We start from the raw sequence: 24329 nt of genomic DNA, 5'->3' as shown, positions 1-24329 counted from the left end.
AGCGCCCAAGGCACAGCGAAGAACCCACCAACGTCTCTGGGATTACTTTATCGAGTGTGCTGCAAACACATGGTGGAGCGGAGGAGGGCTTTTTTCCCTCTTTCTTTTTTCAGTGTTCATAATAAACTCTGCGATTGGCCTCATATTTTGCAATACTACATGAGATTGTGGTAGAACAAGAAGGTGCTGCCGAAATGTTAACCCCTGCACTCAAAAGCATTTACCAAAAGTACAAGGCGGATACAGACCTCGTGGCTGAGTGGTTGGCCGTTACCGCCAAAACCAATGGTTATGAAGTCGCCGCCACCACCCCGACAGGCACTGGGGGTAGACTCAAAGGAAAAGCTCGAAAATTAGCCAAGGCCGGAGCAGCAAAGGCGTCTCAAACGGCAACGGTTGGGGTGTCCTCTGGCAGTCCGGGAAATGGCACAGCTGCCCCTAAATCCACCCACCTTATCAAGATCAAAGACTTTGAGGCCCTGGCAACCTTTGTCTCCAAAGTCAATGATCTTAAGATCCCCAAGGACTTCGTTTTTGCACTTGATCGTGTGATAGTTGGTCAGTTACTCATTTTATCAGGCCAATTTTATCAGGCCAGAATAGAACTGACAACGGCTGCAATAGCGCGAAAGGGATTCGCAGACCGTCTCACCTCCAGTGGGCTGAAAGTAAACTTACTCTCCGAAAGTCGTCATTCTTTCTTCGTTGAGGTACTGGAAAAAGTTCGTCACATCTTGAAACCATTGATAGGAACTACCAAATCCGACAGCGAAGAGACAACCAAAGCGGACATCAAGCCAGACGGAGTGGCAAAGAATATCTTTAGTGTTTTGGAAGTGTACCACACATCTACAGAGTTCCAAAATGCTCCAGATGTTGTTCCAGCACCTGCCACTGAAGTCAAATATGTTGCAGAACAAGAAGACACCTTTATGGATGTCATTTTTGCATTTACGGCGCTTTTGGATGATTATCATCGCCTCAGGGCCGAGATCAAGTCTCTATGGACCGACTACGTTTCTGGAAACCTTGATCTAGCGGCTGTTTCTGTTGCGACCAACGTGGCCTTTGAAATGGCCCGTAATATGGAAGAGGATATAGAATCACTGCTCGGCAAAGAAGGAGGCGGTTCCCTTGTTGCTAATCGATACTTTGCGGCCTTATGCACGGTTTTCGGCATTGAAATGAATGCCAATAAGCAGCCGAGGGATCCTTACAACCTGGATGCATACGATTTGGCGGACATGTGCATGATGAACAGCCTGACACTGCTTGCTAGCTACCTACAATCCACTGGCCGATCTGAAATGCATCTCCAATCTTACAGCGGCAGCTTTGGCTGGTACGATGAAACAGTGGGCGACTCTGCGCAGACGCGTCGACAAAAATGGAAGCAAGATATGACGGCAATGCTTGAGTTTATGCCGGACGTGAGCTTTCTGGCTTCGAAAATCGACTGTTCAACTATAGTGGATGAGATTACCCGTGGAATGGCATACTTGGCCAACGACAGGACAAAAGACCCGCCGTTCTGGCTAGCCTGGGCCACTCAGACCTACCTGGATATTTTGCAGTTTCTTGGCCAGGACTGTGATCGTGGGTATCGGGAAATGCAACAAGAATGTCTCAACATTAAACATTCCCTGCTCGATATTGACGCTTCATCCAAAGAACGATCCAAAGTCCTCTATGCTGCCTGCATATGGGACGATGATCCAATGTGGATGGCTCGTAAACTCATGTTAGACCTCGGTTTGTTTCCAAACGAGATTGCACCACCCTTCAAGTGTCTCCGTCGGAATCCTATATATTGCGGTCTTTTAATACACAATATGCGTTCAAATCTACATTCTTCCGGTACGCAGTTTGCTGCAACGCCTGGGGCGCTTCTGGGGGTAACGCAGCTGTATCATGCACTTCGACAGGAGAAGATGCTAGCCGAGGATCTCGAGTGGGAAGACCTGGAGACGCTGCGAAAATTACAGGGCAATCCGTCATTTTTTGTTGGCGACCTACCGACAAATCGTGAAGCTTACTTCAAGAACTACTGCCTCAGCATTGGAACGTCTGTTACCAACTGGGCGCCCAACAGACGGAAAAGCAAGCTCAAGATAAACAGCGCCAACAGACGGAATTTGAAGTATACAGGGTACGTATCGTTATCAACTAACCATCGTCTTGAACACTCTGGGGCACGTCAGCCGTGGTCACCATCCGCGGTCGAGGCGGTTTTAAACGAGGGTGTTCGTAAGCAGTATACGGATAGCAGAGAGCATTTCCAGGCTGAGTTCAAGGATGTCGTGGAAAAAGAAAGAGTATGTACTTCTAACCCTTCAAGTTGAACTGTTGAACTGTTCAATTAGTTTCCCGAGATGTGATTTCACTCAGAATTCTTACTGATAACGAAATTAGCTTGAGCTTGCCAATCTTCTCCCTCCCGGGATCATACGGAAGCTTGCTTTAGCTATCCAAAGCGAAATTCCGGGCATCTCTTTTAATTATTTCACCATGCATAACGAGGCATGGAATTTACTCGGAAGGCTACAGGAAGGTTTTGGTCAAGTCCTGGGCCCGAATGTTCTGTCAAAAAATCCAGATGAACTGCCGTTCGCGGCCGGCCTTGCTCTTGCAGCTGCTGCAGGTCAGATGAGTCCTCAAGGGGACAAAAAAGTAGAGAAGTCGGATGTATTAATGCATGTGGCCGCGGATGTCTTGCAACAGTTTCTTCGGGAGGGACAAGGAAGTGTTATAAAAGAGGCTTTGGCCAAAAAGGCTCAACCGGAGGATGTGGAGAGCCTGGAAATTGGGGACATTGATCCATGGGGAATTGAAAAGCTCAAGAAAGCTTATCGTTTTTAGATACTGCTCGATTCCTACGATTGGACCGATTATATTCATTGAGCGTATGAGTATGTTTCATAGCGATGAGATACATATCATGGTTAACCAATATATGCACACATAAACAGGGCATACATTATTTCACCACGGCGTATCATTTTAGCTTTCAAGTATTACAATCGTGTTATGCCGGCTTTTGGTCCCTAGTTGGCTTCCCTGACCGAGGTATCTCAGGCAAGCCAAAGTCAAACGGCAAGATCATAGCAAATAGCACCATGTTCTCCATAATCGTATATTTTCCTCTTATATCCATGTTTTTTAGAAACCAGTTATTCATTTAGCTATCAGCATCTCGCAGCGCCTTGGAAATCGCATCCATGCCACCAAGAAGCTCTTCTCTTGTGGGCCAACCAAAGCCCAAGCGAAAATGCGTATCGGGCATCTCAAACCAGTGTCCAGGGCCGACGTATGTCTTATACTTCTTCAACAGCCTGTCGTAGAATGCATCCGTGCCGCCTACCGGCTCTTTCTTCATGCTAGGGAAACAAACTACGCCGCCCACTGGCTCCACCCACTCCAAGAGTTCCTCTTTCTCAATCCATGACCGAACCATCTGCAGGCGAATTGCCATCTCCTCATTTGTAGCAGAAAGAATGGTTTCTCTTTTCAGGAGCAGCTGCGTCGCAATCCATTCATTAATAACGCTGCCACTGATGCTTATCTGCTCCTTGGCTGCCAAAAACGTCTCCTGAAGCTTCTTGTTCTGGGTTATGACCCAGCCAAGTCGAATTCCTGGCACGCCATATGATTTCGATAGAGAGCATACACTCAAGACATGATCACCGAGTGAGGCTGCGACAGGGAGCTGCCGGCCGTACTTGACATCTCTGTAGGTCTCGTCAACGAGAAGCAAACAGTTTTGCTGCTTGGTGATGGCAACAAGGCGATCTAGAGATTCCCTAGACAGCAGCGTTCCTGTTGGGTTATGCGGGCAAGTTATGGAGACGATCTTGGTCTTTGGTGTGATTGCTTGTTCGATGAAAGAGAGGTCTGGTTCGAAGCCTGACTCAAACTTAAGATCCACAAAGGTGATGTCGCAGCCAATTGCCCTCGGTGTTTCCAGATTGGTTGCATAATTTGGTCGAACCACAACAATATGATCTTGTGCAGACAGCTGAGATGTTGAGATGATAAAGAGAGCTCCGGCCGCACCACCAGTTATGAGAACATCATCCGCGCTCAGGCCAGCGTCGGCAGCAATGGCTGCTCGCAGCTCGGTACTCCCCTTATGTTCATTATAGAGGAGAGTAAGGTCGGGAATGGTTAATCCAAGAGAGCCTAAGGACTGGTCCGCGATGGAGCTCTCAGAGAGATTGAACTTGATCTTATCGTAGCCATATTCCTCTGGCGATTCAATCTCAATTGGCATCCGTGCATACTTCATCCTGGGATAAGGTTGATATGTGTCACCACAACAAAGGCTAGAAAAGCAATGGAGAATGGGAGAGCTGAAGGCGTTTAAGGTCAGATATGTCGAATCTGCCTATCAATATCTATGGTACGGCGCCGGGATAGTTACTTATATGTCAAGGCAACCGACTGGGAGTTTTCATAACTCAGCTAGCGCGGGTTCCCTCGGCCACGCATGTAGAAAAGAAGAAGCGGGTCGACTTTCCTTACTAGCCATACCTATGAGATGAGAATCTGCGGCAATTCATTGTGTTGATTAGCAACTATTTTCTTAGCATTCGGCTTCAATCGCATAAATGTGGCCTGGCAAGCCTGTGTCTCCATGGCATGCGGTCGTGGCGCGGGGTAAGTCTGGCTGCATCCATCCCTCTGTATCAGTAAGTTCTCGTCCTACGCCGTAGCAGAGACTATGCAGACATTTTTTTATAACTACGGCACTGAGTAATGAATTAAGGTCTGTTGGAAAGTGTGGAGTTTCGGCGCTCGAGTCGATCAACGATGTATTGGCTCTGCACCGAGCTCCGATTGCTGGGCGAGCATCTCAACTTCTCCCATTCCGCAGCCTAAACCACAAGTTGCCACCACAGCAGATTAGAGGCGGCTTTAGTGTGCAATACAGTGGTTCGGCAATCAACCTGTCACTGGAATTCCGTACGCTAGTAAGGACAGTGAGGCGCCCAGCTTATGTGAATCTGCCAATGGCCTGAGCCGTCAAAGACCGCTTGGCGCAAGCCACGCAAGAATTAGAACAGTCACTATCATCTCCCATGTTGACGCTGGGAAAGGAAAGTCGAGCCGGTCAGGTGGGACTTGGGAGAAATCTACCCACCAACTTTGCCCAATTATGTTTATAGAATCTCCCCACGACATCGGCTCGACTTTCCTTTCCCAGCGTTAACATGGGAGATGATAGTGACTGTTCCACACCTTAATGGCTTGTCTCCTACGAACTTTGGCTTATTGGATGCATCTCCTATATCGCAACAGCTTAATGACACCAGCCGACAGTTCTCCCAAGAGCAATGCATCCCAAAAAGGCCGCCGGAGCCTCCAGGGCTGTCTTACATGCCGCGCACGGCACGTTAAGTGCACATTGGAGCAGCCCGCATGCAGTAATTGTCTGAGATTATCCATCAAATGCAACGGATACAGGCCCCAGCTTAAGTGGTTGGTCTATGGCAGCCAAGATGGGGAAAACGTCGTAATCCTCCATGGAAACGAGCGGACCGCCAACAAGAGCGTCAGCAGAAGAGAAATCTTTAACTGTAAGCATAATATCTATTTCCCTTACAGTTAACACAATCATGTTGTTGCCTTGGACGTTCCAATCTCACAACACCCTCTAATTCGTCGGATCTGCAGTATCCGAAAGGAAATGCATGTCGCAGAGTCTAATCGATAGTGTGAGAGAGGATCGCTATACAGATGCCATTCACTCCATAGATGTGATATTAAAGAATCTGGAGAGAGAATCATTTCTGTATATATCGCCAAGGGATGGCCGAAAGCACAAGAGTGCTTCAAGTTGGTTCTACGGCCCATTTGGTGTACTTCAACTTGAGACCAGTTCATAGCCAGATATCTCAGGGACAGCCACGATATGGGGGGGAGTAAACATGGAGATACACAATTTCTTTTGTTATTTGCGTAAAAAGCTTATAAACTTTATATTAAATACACATTATCTCGCCCCTGTTCACTCAACTCCGAATCCGCATCCCGCGTTTGGCCTGAGAAGAAAGTAAGACACGGATATCCAATGGAGATTGACGATTTCATCGCCCACCCACTTGAAGTAACATATTCCGTTGTTGATTTACATTAGATTTGGTCCTATTAACAAGCCTCAAGCTGGAGTTTGGTCATTTAAACGAAGAAACTGGATAAAGAGCAGATATCAATTGCACTCAAATGCATACTCCTGTTACATAGTAGCACATAGTCTGTATTTACGCATTCTGTAATCTTCAAGAATCCCTCTTACATGATATATCTCGCTCATAAGATTTCATATTCAGCCCGTTGGGCTCGAGCATTGCCAGCCTACCAAACTCGGTGAATCGATGTACCCTTCGACTAGAGTCTTGAAGCCTGCATAGAGCCCTAGGACGCAGGTCACCAGGGAGCCCACATATATCACTCCGTCAAATATGTTCCACCACAGTTCCTTTCTCAATCCCCGAACCCAGCGCTTAAGGCCGTGATCTACTCGCTCCACTCGGCGATGTAGAGGATCATAAACCTCTTCCGGCAAAGCTGAATCCCTTTGAGCTCTGAACCCAAGTGCCAAGAAAACAGGAAAGGTATATGTGAATTGCAGAAGCGCTCCAGCTCCAACGAGAACCGTCCAGGATGTTATTTGTGGTACAGACAATGCGACAACCCACGCAAGCATCCAGTAGACAGGAACAAAAAAGGCCCAAATCCACTTTCCGGATGCACTGTTCAGATCAGGGATCGTAAAGAAGTGGCGGCCAACACTGTTGTATAAGACTTTCATACCAATGTTGGCATATAGAACTGCGGCGATGACGTTGGTCAATAGTTCAATAGCGTTGCAGACTGTTTGCCAGTTGTATGGAGAAATTCCCTGATAGGAATTGATGTATGCGTACTGTCCCTGCCTGTTGTATCATTAGTATATATGAAGAGTGAAGAAGGCGAAAGCGTCTTACATCACATAGCAGTAAATACCATACACCATGTAACATAAGAAGATGAGAAGATCAGCACATAGGAGACCTTTCCAAAAGTCCATCGGTCGTCGCATTTCAGCCATTAGCTCGACAAACATGGTTGCACCACCAAACGAGAATACAGCATTCATCAAACCGTTCACATTATCCACAAGTGTAAGCTCTGGCGGTGCGGTAATGGAGACAGAAATGGGATCAGGAGCTTGAATATTGAATTCGGGGTGAGTTGTAGCATAGAGAATGTAGTTCGGCGGACTATGAGCCATGACTCCCATTCTATAAGATAGGTAAGTAAAATTATAACAGAGGGAATAATACCATCAAAGAGACAGCAGACTTACGTTACGAAGATGACAAACAAGTTCAGAAACACACTCACCGACCCTACCCAGCCTAAGTTTTTGAGAGTTCGGATCTGCCCTATAACGCAACCAGCCAGGGCGCTGGTCAAAACAGAGATTATGAAGCATAATTTGTTTTGCGACAACTGACTTATGGACTGGCCGTTTGTGATCATTATAACCATGACGGTGAGAAAGAACTGAAACGATTGCAAAATATTGCACACATGCTGGAACCACGGTCCATATATACGCAAAGCCAGATCGCTGTACCCTCCTAGGGGATGCTCGTCGCTGTCCAGTTGGAGAAATAAGCGCCACAGCAGAAATCCGCTGTATCCGGCTAGAGCACCAAATACAGTATACAGGACGACGCCTGGAGCAAGGCCCATCTGGGAGAAGGCGTAACCAGTCGAAAAAGGTCCGAGCACATCGGTTGTAATTAAGTAGAAGATGGATACCCTAGCAACCATTAGCAACGACTTTTGTTGTGGTCGAGTATCGTGTAGTTGCTATCCGACTTACCATGTAGCTGTTCTGGCCGCCCTAGAAGCTTGGGTCCATTCGCCCTCAGAAATATCTAGTGGTGCAAATGCTTCGGGTGTAGGTTTCTTCTTTGACTCGACCCGCGATAAATGCTCCACGTCTCCGCAATTGAGGGGAGCCATGCCTCCCCCAGATTCTTTGACAGGCTGGTCAACGGCATCTCCACCAGAATTGGTAGCATTAGTAGATGCTGTGATATGCCCAGGTTGTGAAGGGCTGCTCAACTCCCGAGCGCGAGAAAGTTTGGCGAAATATATAAACTCTTCAATAGGGATTTCGGAATCTTTCATGTATAATATGTTGCCAGCTTGGAAATTCTCGCTGTCTTTGCGCTTTTCTGCGACGCTGGGGCCGTCATCCAGAACTGCAATGTTATCCTGATGTATCATCATGATATGCAGGCCGGATCAAAGAGATAAAGATGTTAACTATATAGATGGAGGAAATGGACAAGTTTGTCTACTACGAGAACATACGCATACCGTAAGGGTCCCACCTGATATATATATATACTATGAACATCAGGAGATGCGCCCGCGAACTGTACGTCGCTGTCAGGCTCGCACCTAAACGCCGTTAGCTTGTAACGACCACACTGGTGGCTTGAAGCCCAGAAACTACCTATCCTGATATCCATCAAGCCTGCTATGGCCTTATTTTCTCCACCACAATCTAGCGTGGTCTGGCATCGGAATTGGCGTTATCATGCCGTCGCTAGCGCAACTCGACTTGGGTGTTGGCTATGTCGGCAGCGGCGCGACGAGCCTTGATTGCCCCCTGTCTGTCTTACACGAAGCAAGTCCTATTTCGGCCTCGGCCTTCACAAGGTTATACTATTAAACTTACGGCTAGAAACGGGGGACAAGTAGTTGTGATAAGGGGTAGTTGGAGGAGGTTTAAAAGAACCCCTGCCACCCAGTGTCTATCATTATAAGTTTAGATGGTTAGTGAGCTGAGACAATATCGAAAATAGCCGGAAGAACAAGCTCGTCACGATGGATAGCCACCATCTCCCACCATGGAAGTCTATGCCGGCTGTCCCGGGAATGCCGCACGGATGTGCCTGGGGACTCTTTGACCGGAACAATGTCAAGGATGAAGTAGGCACCATCAATCTCCTCCAGCCATCTACCATTTTAAATGCATCCAAAGAAATCAAAACAGGAAAATCCGTTGTTCTCAAGTAAGATATGAGTTGACCCGCATTGAAGACATTCAACAGCCTAATAATGAGTTGCATAGTTGGCCTCTTGATAGAGTTCATGAACCCAGCTTTGACCGTCCGAATTTGCACGTCACAGTCAAGGACTGGAAAAAAGAAGGAGGCCCTTGGTATTGCTATGATGATGAAATCAAACTCAACACTCAGTCCGGAAGCCAGTGGGACGGATTACGTAGGTCATTTGAATGGACGAGGTACTAAGTCTTGCCACTGACACCATGATAGGCCATTGGGGTCATTCTGTTACTGGCATGTACTACAACGGCATTCCGCATGAATCAGTCCTTGATACATCACACCTTGGAGTCGAACGTGAGTTTCATACACAGAACATCAATTCCTACCCCATTTCAACCCAGGTATTCTAACAACCACTACCATATCAGACTGGAGCAAGCGTGGAGGCATAGTTGGACGTGGCGTTCTCCTCGACTATGTAGCCTTTGCTGCTCGGCATAATATCGAGTATGATCCAGTGACAAGACACTGCATTACTCTCTTTGACATCCTGAAGATGGCCGAGGAGCAAAGAGTGACGTTTCAGCGTGGCGATATTCTTATTTTTCGAACTGGCTGGGTCAAGTGGTATGAGGAACACACCGAGGAAGAAAGACGATCCAAGATAAAGAATGGAAATGATCATGTTGGTATTGAAGGCAATGAGGAGATGTTTGCGTGGCTATGGGATAATCACTTCGCGGCCTTGGCGAGTGACACAGTTGGAGTCGAGGCATGGCCTCCTACCTTCCCATGGTGTTAGTGCTTCAATCCCCAATGGAGTTACACAAGCTGACATTTGGATAGGTCTTCATGACTACGCAATCTCTATGTGGGGAATGCCCCTCGGAGAACTTTGGGATTTGGAAGCACTGGCTACAGCATGTGAAGAGGAGAACAGATGGACTTTCTTCTTTACCAGCGCACCATTAAACAATCCTGGTGGAATTGCCAGTCCGCCCAACGCTGTTGCTGTCCTTTAAAAGTGATAGCGAAATTATTTATTTGTTGAAAGTATATAGACCAATAGAAAATGTTTCTTTTTATGTATGGAACAAGTATCGAGAATGTTCACAAAGTGTATCAAAGGCCCAGTATGTGACACAGTACCCATGGGCAGTCTGAGCCTTACAGCAAGCTGCCCGCAATGGCTCTAGAACCCCCGCCATTTAGTGCATCGCAAGCTAAGTTCTTGACCATGGCAAACTGCACTACAATTTGGGCCGGCAAGCTGGGTAGTTGAGCCGAGAGCCGAGCGCCGAACCCCGAGTTCTGTGAGATCGACGGCCAAGCCAGACGAAGGATATCACGACTTAGAGCCAGATATTTTTGTGGAACGTCAGACTTATTTGTTTCAATGCAATTAATCATAAGGAAAGCACCCATTTGAACTAGAAAGGAAAGTCGAGCCGACATCTTCGGAGCGAAGTTGGAGCCGATATTCTCGGAAACCACTCCGAGAGCCCTGGAAAATGGATACAGACAACAACGCCTCAGCGGTACGGAGTGCATTTCACCAATTACTCAGATAGCGGCCTTCGGATTACATTCACTCCATTACTACAACACCGAGGACAGCAGACATCAGAAAACAAGGGACAGGGAAACAGATATATGGAACCTTCAATGCTTGAATATTATTTAACTTCCATCATGCCTACCATCCTTCAGGAGCCTATTCGCATCCTCATCAGCCAAGGGCAGCTTGTACAGTCATTCAACAGTCTCTCGCCACAAAACCGACAGCATCGCTCCCATGGCTCAAGTTCAACAAGCTCCATATGGAACCTGGGAAAGCCCAATTACCCCAGACCATTTTGCCTCAGGATCTGTGATCCTTGACCAGTTAGACGTCAACGTAAGCAATAATGGGATAGATCTCTCCTCAATCCTTTTTACTAACTATTTAAATAAGCGCTCTAATGGCAAGATCTATTGTCTCGAGATCCGTCCAGCCGAAGAGGGAAGAGGCACCATTGTAGAATATGTGGACGGAACTTCCAATGAAGTACTCCCAAGCAACTACAACGCATTGTCTCAAGTGCATGAGTACGGCGGAGCCTCTTTTGTGACAAGGCATAGCGACAATCACATCATTTTTACGGATTTTGAGACAAAGGCTGTCTACGACCTTGATCCTAACACTGGACACGCAGACAGATTGGTTCATGAGGACAAAAAGCTCTATTATGCTGACTTTGCCATTCCACCGAACGATCAGAAATGGATAGTTGGGATACAAGAGAATCACCATACAGATGATCCTACATCCGTTGAGAATAAGATTGTTGCAATCAACGCTACTACCAAAGAGGTCACAGATCTTGCCAGTGGCTGCGACTTTTACGCCTTTCCACGGTTCAGTCCAGATGGAACAAAGCTCTGCTGGATCCAATGGAATCATCCTAATATGCCGTGGGACAATACACAGCTCTTCGTGGCTGATTGGAATGACGGAAAAGTCACAAACATAACCAACATCGCCGGAGTCGAGATCAATTCCAGCGTTACTCAACCTTGTTGGGGTACGGATAATACTCTCTACTATGTCGATGATAGAACGGGATTCTGGCAGCTCTACGAATACTCCAATGGACGGAGTAGACACCTGAAATTATCCGGCCTAGAAGATGCAGAGTTCTGCTTTACAGACTTCTTCCTCGGCGCTGCATCATACACACCATTATCGCCAGACACTATTGTTTCCTTCTACACCAAGAATGGGACCTACCAAAGCATCGTCATTGATACTAAAACCTGCAACTATCGAGAACTCCAATGTCCCATATCCGATATCCTCACAAGTGCTATCAAGGCAGTGAGTTCCACGGCCGTAGCCATCATCGGCTCCACCGCATCATCACCCCAAGTGCTTACAGTGGTGGATATCAACGAGGGGGGACTTGGTCAGGTATTGAAACATTCGGCTGCAACTCAGCTGCCAGAAGATTATGTTTCCCATGCCACTCACGTTACATTCCCTCGTGTGGCTAGTTCCGAAGGAGGCGAGGCTCACGGACTCTTCTTGCTGCCGAAAAGCCCCAAGTACAAGTGGGATCAGTCCCTCCCGCCGCTGATTGTGTCAGTTCACGGTGGGCCAACATGCCAAGCTGGGTCTGGCTTTTATCTGCGTGATCAAGCTTTGACGACTCGTGGTTATGCCGTGCTACAAGTAAACTACGTTGGCTCCACTGGATACGGAAAGAAATATCGGCAATTACTCGATGGGCACTGGGGAGTCAGCGACATTGCAGATGCTGTCAGCGCTGTCGATTATCTTGCTAATCAAGGTTTAATCGATAGACAGAGGGTCGGATTGACAGGGCACTCAGCTGGTGGATTCTTGACTATGCAAGGCATGGTGCGTTATCCGAATGTTTGGAGGACAGCCGTCGCTGAGAGTGGCATCTCGGACCTAAAGAGGTTGATGGAGGACACACACAAATTTGAGTGCCGGTATCTGCAGCCCTTGTGCTGGCCCAATGGAACATCTGAAGAGGAGCAAGAACGAATCCTTCTAGAAAGAAGTCCCATACATCACTGTGCCAAAATCCAAAGGCCTATTTTGTGTTTCAATGGAACAGAAGATCCTATTGTACCTCAAAATCAAGCAAACACATTTGTGAAAACAGTTAAGCAAACAGGTGGAGTTGCAGAAGTGGTGCTGTATGAAGGTGAAGGCCACATCTTCGCCAAAGGCTCAAGCTTAAAGGATATCGAAGCTCGTCGGTATGCTTGGTTCAGGAAGTATTTGGTAGATTAACATAGATTATAGATATAGAAAACCATTGTATAGACAATATTCTCTGTTTTAAAAGTTGGAAGTTGCATTGCGCACAGTTGAAGGAATTTGCGAAATCATAAGCTGCAGATCAAGCTAGTAGACCCCTTACGGATGTTATTGCCAGCCTATCGTTGTGACCACACCTCAAATGATGTCGAATTTGGAATTTTCAACTTTGGGAAAATAATTCTATTAGATATTAATTATATAATGGGAGCATTACTATCGAACTACTGGAAGAGAAACGTCTGGCGGATATAAGACGATTCTGTTCTAGGGTAGCGAGGAAGTTTTGTAAATAAGAGTTACATGGGCCCACGAGACACTCTTGAGATTGCTGGTTATGTCTTCATCTGCACTTTGCTCATTTAGTAATTGTCATCTGTAATCGATTTATTTCTGTTGCAAAGGATTGCATATTTTTTGAGATGTTCAGGGGAGAACTTGCCTCCGTCCGGTAATCGGTATAGCACTCCCATAATGTCCTGTCAGATGGTTAATGGGCCGGATAGGCGCCGACTGCGGCATTGGCACGAGCTCTTCTGCTATCATCCGATATCACAATGGATTAAACATACAATCAAATATTAGCTACTCAATACGGAGTACAAGATACATATCCTAGTCCATAATCACAGCTAATACGCTAAGTGATAACAATGGAGTTGTAACTCCGTTCTTAGTACTCGTACTACCTGGATTTATTTGCGTTAGTGGGGCAAACTACAGAGGGGTTGTGGTTGTTGAGTCATCGGTACATGTCCCTGGTCGGGGGGGCCGGGTAAAGCACATGCTGCTAATGTTTAGCAGCGCGATCGCATGAGTCGGCGGTATCGCTAGCGAATCACCAGTAATTTAAAGAGTCTAGCCTTGATGAATGGGTTCCAAGGAGGCTTCTTTCTCATAATTGTCTGATAGAGCGCAAAAGACCATCATGAGATAAGATTGAACCATGGTCATGTTGGATCCGAAATTACACGTATGATTACCGCTATGCCAAGCCCCAATGCTACTACTAAGCGATCGCGGCGTAGTGCATGTATCCTTGCTGGACTCTCCAATTACTTTTTGGTAATGCCACAACATTCTTACGAAGTAATTAGCTACGAGCGAATTCTGGAATAGATGTGGTCTGCCATTGGATCTATACGTGAGAGATTTAAGCTTGATGACCGTTAGGGGGTTTAATCAGTAGAGGGCAGACAAGAGTGTTGGTAAATCATTGTTACATAGAGATTCTTCAACTCTCCAAGCGTGTTTCCTAAACACCCTTCAAAATAACATTTAATGCAAGGCAGCAAATGCAATTGATGCTACCCGCCTGACCACTGACGCACTGCGATTGCTCGTGATTTCTCCCCACATTTGCCTATGACATTTAAGGAGAGTTCTTCTCCAGACTCTGTTCTTTTGGGGATTACCCCGCGATGGGGTCGAAGCTGCGATGCATGCTGGCGTTCGCCACTCGCGGAATCGTCCAAATACGGCAACGGGGCGAGCCGAGACTGGCTTGTTCCTGTTTTGGCCTGCTGGGCGAGCTTTCACCTCCACTTCTTTGCAAGGAAGCCTCAGCCCCCAGCTTTCGACAGGCAGTTGGCTTCGTATGTGTACCTACAAAACTTTCAAGACATAATAAAATAGCGAGTCGCCATTTAGCAATGGATCGAGGCCATTCAATTCCTTCGACTATACAGAGGATTCAGTGTGGTACATCTCTCAGCACAAAAGTCGATCCGGCCCGAACACCGCAATGGGAAGTGCCGTGAAGCCTGTGACCACCACCAAGTCAGACGTGGTGATGGACGAGTTTGCTGGGAAAACAATTGACGACCACAAGCCCATTGACGGTTATAGCGATTCCGAGAAGCAACTAGAAGACACGGGCTCAATTCCATGCGACTTCGTATACAGCTCCAAGGAGAGTACTCGGATCCGATGGAAACTCGACCTAATTCTTCTTCCCATGGTATAGAGTCACACGACTATTTGATCAAACTTAAGAAAACTTGACTTACAAATGAAGTAGATGGCGTTTACTTACATACTCAACTATATGGACAAGGTTGCCTTATCCGAGGCCTCCATATTTGGCTTGCAGAAAGACTTGGTGGGTGGCATACAACGCTTAATAGAAGCTGGCCCAATATCTGACTAGAACCAGGGTCTTGTTGGACAGCAATATAGCTGGTCATCCTCCATCTTCTATCTTGGATATTTGGTATGGCAGTATCCCAGCTCGCTCTTAATGCAGAAGCTTCCGATGTAAGTTGCCACTTCAATTCAGCCAGTCCAGGTTATAGTCTAAGTCTCCATAGTGGACGCTATTTCGGTCTCATGATATTCCTCTGGGGCCTCACAGCAATCACAACGGCATTTACTAAGGGGTTTGCGACGCTTTCTATCAACCGTGTCTTCCTCGGAATTTTTGAATCATGCATGTCCCCCATTCTCACAATTCTCGTATCCCAATATTGGACTCGAGATGAACAGCCGCTTCGTGCCTCCTTGTGGTGGTCGGCCAGTGCTGTCGGTGCCTTTATTGCTGATTCTATTACCTACGGCGTTTCTGGAAAAGACCACTCTGGTTCCAAATACGCCGTCTGGAAGATTATTTATCTCGTGTTCGGGTTGTCAACACTGCTCTGGGGTATCATTATCTTTTTTGCAGCGCCATCATCACCCATGGAGGCGTGGTTTCTCAACACGAGAGAGAGGAAGATTGCCGCGGCTCAAGTTAGAAACCCTTTCGTTGAGTGAAAACCAGAGCTAACCCATCATTTGATAGGTCATGAAGAACCATACTAGTATAAAAAACACAGAGTATAAATGGCACCAAGTCCGTGAATGCTTGATTGACCCGCAGCCTTGGATACTGGCAATCCATGCCTTTCTCCAAAGCCTACAAGGTGGAGGTCTGACATCGGTGAGTACTATGCGTGATTCAGTGTTTATTGCATTCTGACGGTATTCTAGTTTTCCAAGATTGTTTTAACCGAGACGCTTGGTTACACTAGTCGCCAAGCCACTCTAATGAGCATGCCGTCCAATACCATCCATCTTGTTTCGGTGGTCTTTGCGTAAATTCGACATTGGTCTTATATCGCCTGCACAGTCTGCTAATGTCTCCTAGTGGTTGGTTTTGTAGCCATTACAAGAATACAAGGTGCTACGTCATGATCGCCACGAACAGCATCGTATTAATTGGTGCGGTATTGATTGCCAGTTAGTGTTCTTGCCGTTAACCACCAACAATTTCAAGCCGTTTCTAACCATTTGACAGATCTTCCCCGTTCCAATCATAGCGGTCTACTTGCGTCTTTTTACCGTTAGTATAATGTTCAAATGCTTGCCTTAAATTGCAGCTAACGAGAGTCAGTCATTTACATGAACACGGTCCCGTTTGGCTTGGGCATGAACATGGTTTCGTCAAATATTGCAGGATTTACCAAAAGTCTACCCCAAGTGTAAGCAGATATATCAATTGCGAGTGACTAGACCTCACTCTGATTCTTTACAGGTTCTGATGTTTCTTGGTTACTGCCTCGGTCAATTCACTGGACCTCAACTGTTCATCGAGAAGCAGGCTCCAAAATTCCAGACAGCTTTTAGGGGCTTCTATTCCTCCATATCTGTCATGATATTCTTGGAGATTGTACTAGTGTAAGTTCAGCATGCTTGGATTGTTTCTCCCAGCTAGTAACCATTTTCAACTAGCATTTATATCAGGTATCAGAACCATAGGCGGGATCGCCTTCAAGCAGATAACAACAGCCCGAATATTACCGAAAATGACTCGGACCTGACTGATTGGCAACAGCCCTCATTCAGGTACGTTTGGTAAGCTTGGAGTTCTTCGAGTAGCAGACGCGCGGTTTAAACACAGAAGCCCTTTGTATGCGAATGGACCTTTATTTCACTTTAGTAAACGAGAAACGCAGCTAGCAAATAAGAAACTTCGTTTCAAATTTGCAATGACTGCACTTTTCCTTCTCGCTTTTGAAGCGTTAATCTACTAATACAAGTTTTTTCTTTATCGACTTCTATTTTATCCGTAAACTCCATCTAGATATCGCAGTTAATTTACATTTTGATTCAGATGCAAAATATTACGTGTATACCTATATATGTTTAGTTTTATCGCCGTAATACAACTATAGCATGGGTTCATACATACGGTGAACTCTATATCTTAGCTGGAGGCTGGAGCCATGTTATTGCATGTTTCTTTTGTTGTTAGCCAACATCACTAATACAGACCTCCGAGGCATGGGTCCCATCATTCAATATCTCCTTTACAGCTATTTAGAGACAAGGTTAGCGTTATTCCATCAATGTTATTGAGGAGCGAAATCATCCATCACGTGACGCAGCCACGAACGACTATCTCAAGACTAGATCTAATAAGCTCGTTATCATCAGAAGCCCGAGCATTTGTCGTCTTCATCTAATCTGTAGTCTACCACTTAATTCACCATGCGCTCATGCAATACTTGTACAAGAAGAAAGCTTCATTGTGATACCCTGAAGCCTCGTTGCTCATCATGCCGCCAGTCGCATGTCAAATGCGTCTACAACTCGTCATCTCATGCTGTATTCGAGTTTAGGGATGAGACGGAGGATACCAAAGCCCGCTCAAGACATCGCAAGAAGAAGGGTAATGCTTCTACAAAGGAAATGACGCCCCAGCAGACAAATCTTCCATCATTGAGCCAACAAAATGAAACACGTGAGCAAAGAGAGGGGCCGGAACTGCTGGAGCTGCCATCGCTTCCAGTCTTTGACACGACGACAATACCTTGGATTGACGGGATATTTGACTCAAATTTGGGCCAGCAGTGGGATCCAACAACAGACACGGCGATGTTATGGAACACTTCTGCCAACTCTATAGTCGCTAATGAATCCCCCGACCAAACCCGAGGCCTTTACGCCAGTCAAGTTTTTGCTGAATTGAACACACCTAGCTCAGACTACCAAAGCCCAGGTTCCAAATCACTCTCAACTGTCTCCGATCACGTTTTGGCACAGCACTATACTCAGAGCCTAACATCAAAATACAGCTCAAAGGAGCAGGGTTGGAACAATCACACCTATTTCTTTAATCGCTTCAACTCAACCCATTCATTTGTAGTATCGTCCCTATACGCGTGGACAGCTGCCCACCTCTTCTGCAGCGGAAGATTGCAATCTGAAGCCAGCGCGATGGAGCATTACAGCAAAAGTCTCGTGGGCATCAGAGATCAACTTGGAATCCACCTCTTGGAAGAGAACGAAACCGAAATTGCTAGTCAGACGTGGCTCCAGCTTCTGGCTCGAGAAGATGACCTGGATGCTGTTGCTGTGACTCTGTATTTTCTAGCCTGGACTGACCTCCTCCTTTCGAGGAAGGCATCTTTGAGACGGATGCTTAGCCTAGAAGCGACTCTACTGGACCACAGTGGCCATGATCAGTCGCATACTCTCTACGTCAGAATGGCTGTATGGTTCTGCTTTCTCGACGCACGCGCTGCGCTATTTGGTCAAGGTAACGATCGTATTATTCAGTCTATGGGAGACGACTCGGGCTTGGTGAGAGCCGTGGAAGCGTCATATGACTTTCTACAGAATGAGTACAGTCTCCTATACCCTGATGAAGAACGGCGGCGGGACGAGGCTCATAAGCCCCTGTATGTCGCAACATGTCGCTTAGTAGCTCTTCTAGGAAAACTGTCACGGAAAGGCGGCGACAAAAGAGACGAGTGCCTTGTCATGGCGTCCTTGTGCGATATTCATCGAGTAAGTAGAATCTATGATGATAATCGGAGAGACGATATCAATTGACTTCTATCAGAGTATCGAAAGCATCAGCGAAGAAAAAGCTGCAGAAAACAAGGTGTTTTCCACCTACCTCACAACAAGTGCGCTTTTTCATGCAGTAAAAATATACGCTTCAAGAGTCTACCAGCCCAATGAATCAATGTACACAAAAAGCAACCATGCAGAAAAGATCACAACCATTACCAGCCAATTCTACCGGAGGCTGAAGCGGCCAAGAACGGAAGCGCCCCCAACTAAGATATGGCCGGTGCCTCTGATCATGGCCGCAATTGAGGCAAAAGACTGGATCTACAGAGACTGGGCGCTGCAACAGATGAAGAGCTACTACAGTGCGGGAAAGCATTTTGCCAATGCGTGCGCATTCGTCGAAAAGGTACATGCCGCCGAGAAGGCGACGGGGCGTCGTAGTAATCTTCATCAGATCGCCGACGATATGGGCGATGATTTTGTCATATGACGGACTTTATTGATCGCGCCGGCGGAACCGCATTCGACCTGTTCCGCGAGAAGCAGCAGCGAGTCGGTCGCCGATTTGCACGATTTGGGACAATAGCGCGACCGCTAGGCAACACAACAATGGATGATGCTAATAAGTTGAAGATGGTCTAGGCACTATTACAGTGTGAAGTCTAGCTGGATCTAGGAGATAAGTCGAATGCCTCTTGAATATATAACCTTTGCTAAGAACACGGGAAAATATTCTGCATTCTCTGCAAAGTAAACACATTATCTACTGACCAAATTCCTTATTCTTAACTTTACACAGCACGACGCCGATGGGCTCTCAGAACATGCCTTCTTTGGACACTCCCAACATGCAAGTCCCTGATCCATCGTGCTACCAGCACATTGTAGTCGAGGGTACGCCATACGGGAGAGGCTTGTCGCATGGAAGACAGGCAAGTGAAAAGGTTCGCGCCAATATCGAGTATTATAAGCTTCCAGGAAAGCTACCGCATTGGTAAGCATAGCATTACACCGGCGAATTGGGGTAAACCACATGAAGTAACCCCATGAATACAGGTCTATATCTTCCAAAATCATCCAGACGGTGTACCTCCCAGCCTTTAAAAAGTTCTACCCAACCGGGCTCGAAGAGATCAAAGGAATTGCAGATGGCACCGGTGTGACGGTCGAGGAAGTCATCATGCTCAACGCTCGATATGACTTGGGTAGATGCATGTATCGGCTTCAAAACGGCGGGGAGACTCCACAAGACTCCGACGAGCATGATGAATGCACAAGCGGCTTCTTTTCCCGGAACGCAGTTGAGTCTGGTCATGCTCTAGCCGTACACAACTGGGACATGTCCAGCCATCTCTATAACCAGGACCTCATAATCTACCTTGAGGTGCATCCAGACCCGTCTGAAGACCGGCCATCGATGTTTATCCTTACGGAAGCTGGTCAGCTCATTCGCAGCGGAATGAACTCTGCTGGCCTTTCGGTTACAGCAAATTCGTTGCTTTCAAGTCAAGATTATGTACCTGTCTCCCATATTGACCGCGACGGAGTTTACCACAAAGTCACAGACCCAACACCTGTTCTCCCTCTCTCTGTGGCTAGGCGCATCTTTCTTGAATACAGTAACTACGCTGAAGGTCTTGTGGCTATCAATGCCTTTCCACGCCATGTCTCAGGAAACCTTCACGTCTCGACAGCAGACGGATTCGCAATGGCGATGGAAGTCGCGCCTGACCGCATCTATAAATTCTATGGCAACATTGACGACCAGTACCTAATTCACAGCAATCACTTTCTTAGCCCCGAATTTCTCAGTCGCGACAACATTTTTGACCGCTATCCTGGCGGTAGCAGCTGGTTTAGATGTTTGCAAGCCGAAAAGGGAGTGAGAGCAGACTGTGCTGCAGGGCAACTAACTCCTGAAAAGATCAAGGCAGCGTTCTCAGATCATTTGGCATACCCTGAGAGTCTTTGTAACCATCCGAACCCAAAGCAGAAAAACGCACCCAGTGCCGTTCTCACAGGGTATACTTCAAAACAGAATATGACGGTGGCATTTGTTATTTATAATCTCTCAGAGTTAACAATTACCGTTTGTAAGGGGCCTCCTTGCAAAGGAATGTTACAGTCATTTAAGCTTAAATAGAGATTACAACTGTAAATGCAACTCTATGTCTCCGCATATATGCAAACCTTGCCATTAGCTATCTGCAGAGTGGCAGAGTGTAAATTCTCTCCAGGATGTTTCTTTTCTACGTCTCCCGATTGTTACCTTCCGCTCCAGCTGTGACGTGTTCATGCATTTGATCCCATATTTTAGGTTTCTTCAAAATAGTATCTTCAACAAGCTAGAGTGCCTCCTCGTGATTTGCTACCAGAGCTCGGGCTTATGTTGAAAACTTATCTCATGCGGTGCGAGAATATTTCGCTGCGATAAACTCTTGACATGCGGCCATAAGTTTGTCTTGTATATCCTTGGGGACGGATTCCTATCACCACAATTGTTATTAACATGATGGAATAAATGATATTGAGAGACTGAGACTAGAAATACGTGCATTCAAGACTTGCGATAGGTCAAATGCTGGCTTATACCACCTTGAGGAGAGCTTCAAATCGAGTTCTGACTCGGACAAATCCGGATTCTCCTGGCGAAGACGCTCTTGTATTGCAGTGGCGCGCTCCAGGAAGTCTTCTTTTGTGAAAGCAGGAAGAGATAAAGGGTCGTTATCAGTAGACTTACTTTCTGCCATTATGTATGCGACAATGTCTTCGACCAGAGGAAGGTAGCTGAATGACCAGAGACCTACCTACATGAAGACTTCAAATGGAATGGCTTGGTAAAGCAAAAGCTTTTTAAACATAGAGATCAAAATATATATGAAAGGCGGGGTCAAACTTTCTAGAAGATATGTGACCACGAAGAGGTGTTGACAGTTCCAAATTAGCAATCACTCGGTGTGCATAAAGTATTTATAATCGAGCAGTCGCGTTTAACAGGTAATATTGCGCTACTATAAAATGGTTTTATATGGACAGTTTTTATTGTTCAAATAAACAGATCATTGTACTGAGCTTGTTTCTCAAGTTGTAGCCAATAAACGTAATAATATGCTCGGGTGTTCACGTAAGTGTGCGCAATGTCGCAAATACAATAACCCTCGAAGGTACGATAGCTGGGAAGCACAAAGTAGAGGTCGCGAGATCACATTTATTACTCATCTATCTTCGAAGTATTTACGGCTTGCGCAACACGCAATGAACCATCACTACAATGGCGGGATCCAGTTCAAGCTGATATGGTTAGTTGGAGAGATGCAAGCGCAGGAAATCATATACAGCAGTCGATTATAAGGCTTAGTAAATGAAACGTAGATAACAAATGTCGAGAGAGAACGCCAAGTTGTATCTTTCGCTTAGGCTCATAGAGCATAATATAGCTCTTAGAACCTCTCTCCAATATTCTGTTCTTTGAGTCGACAATCTCCCCTTGGCGATATTTGCTTATGCGAAAATCGCACAGATGTATGTTTCGATCTTCTCTGGTTCATCGCAGTGCAATCCGACATCATGGCACGTTTCCCATTGCGCAATTACGAAGTACAAATTAGGCTGCTACGTAGCATTGCATATATCCACGTAATTTGCTAGCTATTTTTGTTCAAGCAGCCAGCGTGTTGGTCCTGTTGCGCTTCTTCGTTGAAGGATGTGGTCCTTTTTGCAGCAGACAGTGGGGCGAACAAAAGGCCATCCATCGCCCAACAAGCACGTCTAGGATTGAACTGAAGCGTGAGATGTTCCGCTCTGCCGACCTTCAGCGGCCAGAATTCTAAGTACTGCGATGCGGTAGTTAATGAAGCTCGTCAGAGCCATTTCATCTATCTGTTAACAGAAACTCCGAATCCATAGTCGTGCATCGTGTACTTCCGAGGATCCATGGAGCATTGTGGAGCTGACTGTTTGCAACTGGTGAAGAACCCGAACCAACCACACCGTACAGCTTCCATCATCAAAATTAACAACGGCAACCATTTGCCGATTCTCAATCTATCAATGCCATGGCTACAAGCAGTTACCTTCGGCCCCGCACATTGTCTTTAAATTGATGCTTACGTTGCCTATATGTAGCCTTATGCCCTTCACATTGCCAGTATATATGTCTTCTTTTAACGCAGCATATTTGACGGTATCATCCAATCAATATTTGCATGTCAGCGATTCACCAGCGGATCCACGACCTGTTTCTTTAACCCCATATCAATCTTCTTCATGGCTGATACTATGATCGACAACTTGTGCCGCCAGATCGAAGCTGATAACTTTTCTGGCGTGGAGGACGCCATTAAAGTAGGCGTTTCGATAAATCAGTACTCGGCAGCGGGGCTTACCCCTCTCGGAGCTGCAATCATCTGTGGCCATTTTGCTATCACACAGGTTCTTCTCAATAAAGGGGCCGATATTAGCCTGGCATACAAATCAGATCTGTGTCTTGACAAGCCCCGTATGCAGTCCGATTTGCCCGAAGTTTGTGCCGCGATTCATTGCGCATCTGTTTCTGGATCGGCGGATTTGATCCGCTTGCTCGTCGATCATGGCGCAGATATAAATGACCCTAGTGGAATCGACTATGGTGCTGAAATGCTTCCGTTGTTCTTATCGAGAGGAAATGCAACTAAAGCGCTTATTGAACTCGGCGCAGATGTGTCTCGAAGCAACTCATCTGGTTTCACCCCTTTGTTGCATGCGATGGCGCGAGAAGATGTCTCCTCCACTATGCTGCTTGTGGAGAATGGTGCAGATGTCGAGGTCGAAAGAAAAACAAAATATCGAGTTGGGGTACCATTAGAGAATGGCAAAGAAGGCACAGAAGAGCGTCTTGTTGAGGGAACATCTTCGCCATTGATGGTTGCGTGCCATCAAGGCCGCCTCAGGCCTACGTCTTTCGAAATGATCAAGATACTGGCCTCCGGTGGAGCCGATGTCAATCGGCGCTACTATATCAAGGCTACCGAGTGTGATCTCAGTTTCACCGTATTGTCTTTAATTTGCGGCTCTCGTACGCCCACCCCTTCTGTAAAAGGGGCTTATGCCAAAAAGGATCAATACGGTGAGAAAGAAGTGGCGGCGATCAGAGAACTCATTGCTGCCGGTGCAGATGTCAACAATCCTCCAATCATTACTTATTTATGTGAGGGAGAGATGCCTTTTAAGGATTTCGAATACCGATTTGATGTGATCCAGAAGCTGGTCAATCATGGTCTGCACCTTGACGCCCACTCGGGTCGAGATCCGCTATTGGCTCTTCTGAAGTCATTTACCAAGCACCCAGAAGCTGAAATCCAATTCATCAGTATAGCAAGTGTATTAGCTAAAGCAGGAATGAAGTTAGATCTTTTTAGGGACGAGATGGAGCTGGCTGGTCTGCCAGCAGATTTCTATAACAAAATCCGAAGTATCAATAGCGACAAATAATTCAGCGTATAATGGTTTAAATAGTTAATTGCAATTACTCCCGTATCAGTCTACTAAGTTCATTTAATTCTAGGAGGCTAGCTGCAACCAGCTCAATGGCTCGAATATATATGGTACCTTTCCGCTTATGAATTGTTAGACCACATATTTAGCTATCCATTCTTATAAATATTACTCTA

At 46.3% G+C, this 24329-nt stretch overlaps 7 protein-coding genes across 7 annotated transcripts; 5 read left to right on the top strand and 2 right to left on the bottom strand.

Moving 5' to 3' along the window:
* Positions 1 to 22: 22 nt before the first annotated feature.
* M431DRAFT_128043 (hypothetical protein) lies at positions 23 to 2986 on the top strand. The gene is made up of 3 exons (XM_024912355.1): positions 23 to 558; positions 625 to 2315; positions 2413 to 2986. Exons 1-3 carry the CDS (start codon positions 195 to 197, stop codon positions 2857 to 2859), a joined length of 2502 nt encoding a protein of 833 aa, XP_024768278.1. The 5' UTR covers positions 23 to 194; the 3' UTR covers positions 2860 to 2986.
* Positions 2987 to 3178: 192 nt separating this feature from the next.
* Positions 3179 to 4270, bottom strand: M431DRAFT_501062 (hypothetical protein; the record flags this gene model as incomplete). Its single annotated transcript, XM_024917982.1, has 1 exon — positions 3179 to 4270. The coding sequence occupies one exon, from the start codon at positions 4268 to 4270 to the stop codon at positions 3179 to 3181; it is 1092 nt and encodes a 363-aa protein (XP_024768277.1).
* Positions 4271 to 6325: 2055 nt separating this feature from the next.
* M431DRAFT_99665 (hypothetical protein) lies at positions 6326 to 8016 on the bottom strand (the record flags this gene model as incomplete). The annotated part of the gene is made up of 4 exons (XM_024925181.1): positions 6326 to 6935; positions 6987 to 7283; positions 7349 to 7810; positions 7874 to 8016. The coding sequence occupies 4 exons, from the start codon at positions 8014 to 8016 to the stop codon at positions 6326 to 6328; spliced, it is 1512 nt and encodes a 503-aa protein (XP_024768276.1).
* Positions 8017 to 8889: 873 nt separating this feature from the next.
* M431DRAFT_99649 (hypothetical protein) lies at positions 8890 to 10096 on the top strand (the record flags this gene model as incomplete). The annotated part of the gene is made up of 5 exons (XM_024925179.1): positions 8890 to 9077; positions 9137 to 9288; positions 9342 to 9428; positions 9503 to 9871; positions 9921 to 10096. The coding sequence occupies 5 exons, from the start codon at positions 8890 to 8892 to the stop codon at positions 10094 to 10096; spliced, it is 972 nt and encodes a 323-aa protein (XP_024768275.1).
* Positions 10097 to 10869: 773 nt separating this feature from the next.
* M431DRAFT_99642 (hypothetical protein) lies at positions 10870 to 12876 on the top strand (the record flags this gene model as incomplete). Its single annotated transcript, XM_024925178.1, has 2 exons — positions 10870 to 10971; positions 11029 to 12876. 2 exons carry the CDS (start codon positions 10870 to 10872, stop codon positions 12874 to 12876), a joined length of 1950 nt encoding a protein of 649 aa, XP_024768274.1.
* Positions 12877 to 14923: 2047 nt separating this feature from the next.
* M431DRAFT_99731 (hypothetical protein) lies at positions 14924 to 20824 on the top strand (the record flags this gene model as incomplete). The annotated part of the gene is made up of 15 exons (XM_024925188.1): positions 14924 to 15004; positions 15059 to 15159; positions 15213 to 15630; positions 15683 to 15820; positions 15871 to 15974; positions 16061 to 16119; positions 16178 to 16222; positions 16274 to 16359; positions 16415 to 16557; positions 16669 to 16729; positions 17548 to 18577; positions 18617 to 18672; positions 18728 to 19087; positions 19560 to 19675; positions 19738 to 20824. The coding sequence occupies 15 exons, from the start codon at positions 14924 to 14926 to the stop codon at positions 20822 to 20824; spliced, it is 3885 nt and encodes a 1294-aa protein (XP_024768273.1).
* A 2135-nt stretch (positions 20825 to 22959) lies between these two features.
* On the top strand, positions 22960 to 24193 carry M431DRAFT_128031 (hypothetical protein; the record flags this gene model as incomplete). Its single annotated transcript, XM_024912354.1, has 1 exon — positions 22960 to 24193. The coding sequence occupies one exon, from the start codon at positions 22960 to 22962 to the stop codon at positions 24148 to 24150; it is 1191 nt and encodes a 396-aa protein (XP_024768272.1). The 3' UTR covers positions 24151 to 24193.
* Between the last annotated feature and the right edge of the window lie 136 nt (positions 24194 to 24329).

This window comes from Trichoderma harzianum, assembly GCF_003025095.1.
Source record: "Trichoderma harzianum CBS 226.95 unplaced genomic scaffold M431scaffold_24, whole genome shotgun sequence".
Taxonomy (NCBI): Eukaryota; Fungi; Ascomycota; class Sordariomycetes; order Hypocreales; family Hypocreaceae; genus Trichoderma; species Trichoderma harzianum.
The sequence above is the reverse complement of the archived record's forward strand: the minus strand, read 5'-3'. Positions and strand labels throughout refer to the sequence as shown.

What these genes read in the sequence shown, in the direction of transcription:
- M431DRAFT_128043 (XM_024912355.1), top strand. Translation starts at nt 195, where the DNA reads ATGTTAACCCCTGCACTCAAAAGCATTTACCAAAAGTACAAGGCGGAT. An exon ending in ACTTGATCGTGTGATAGTTG is followed by an intron (nt 559 to 624) that starts GTCAGTTACTCA and finishes CGGCTGCAATAG; the next exon opens with CGCGAAAGGGATTCGCAGAC. An exon ending in ATGTCGTGGAAAAAGAAAGA is followed by an intron (nt 2,316 to 2,412) that starts GTATGTACTTCT and finishes TAACGAAATTAG; the next exon opens with CTTGAGCTTGCCAATCTTCT.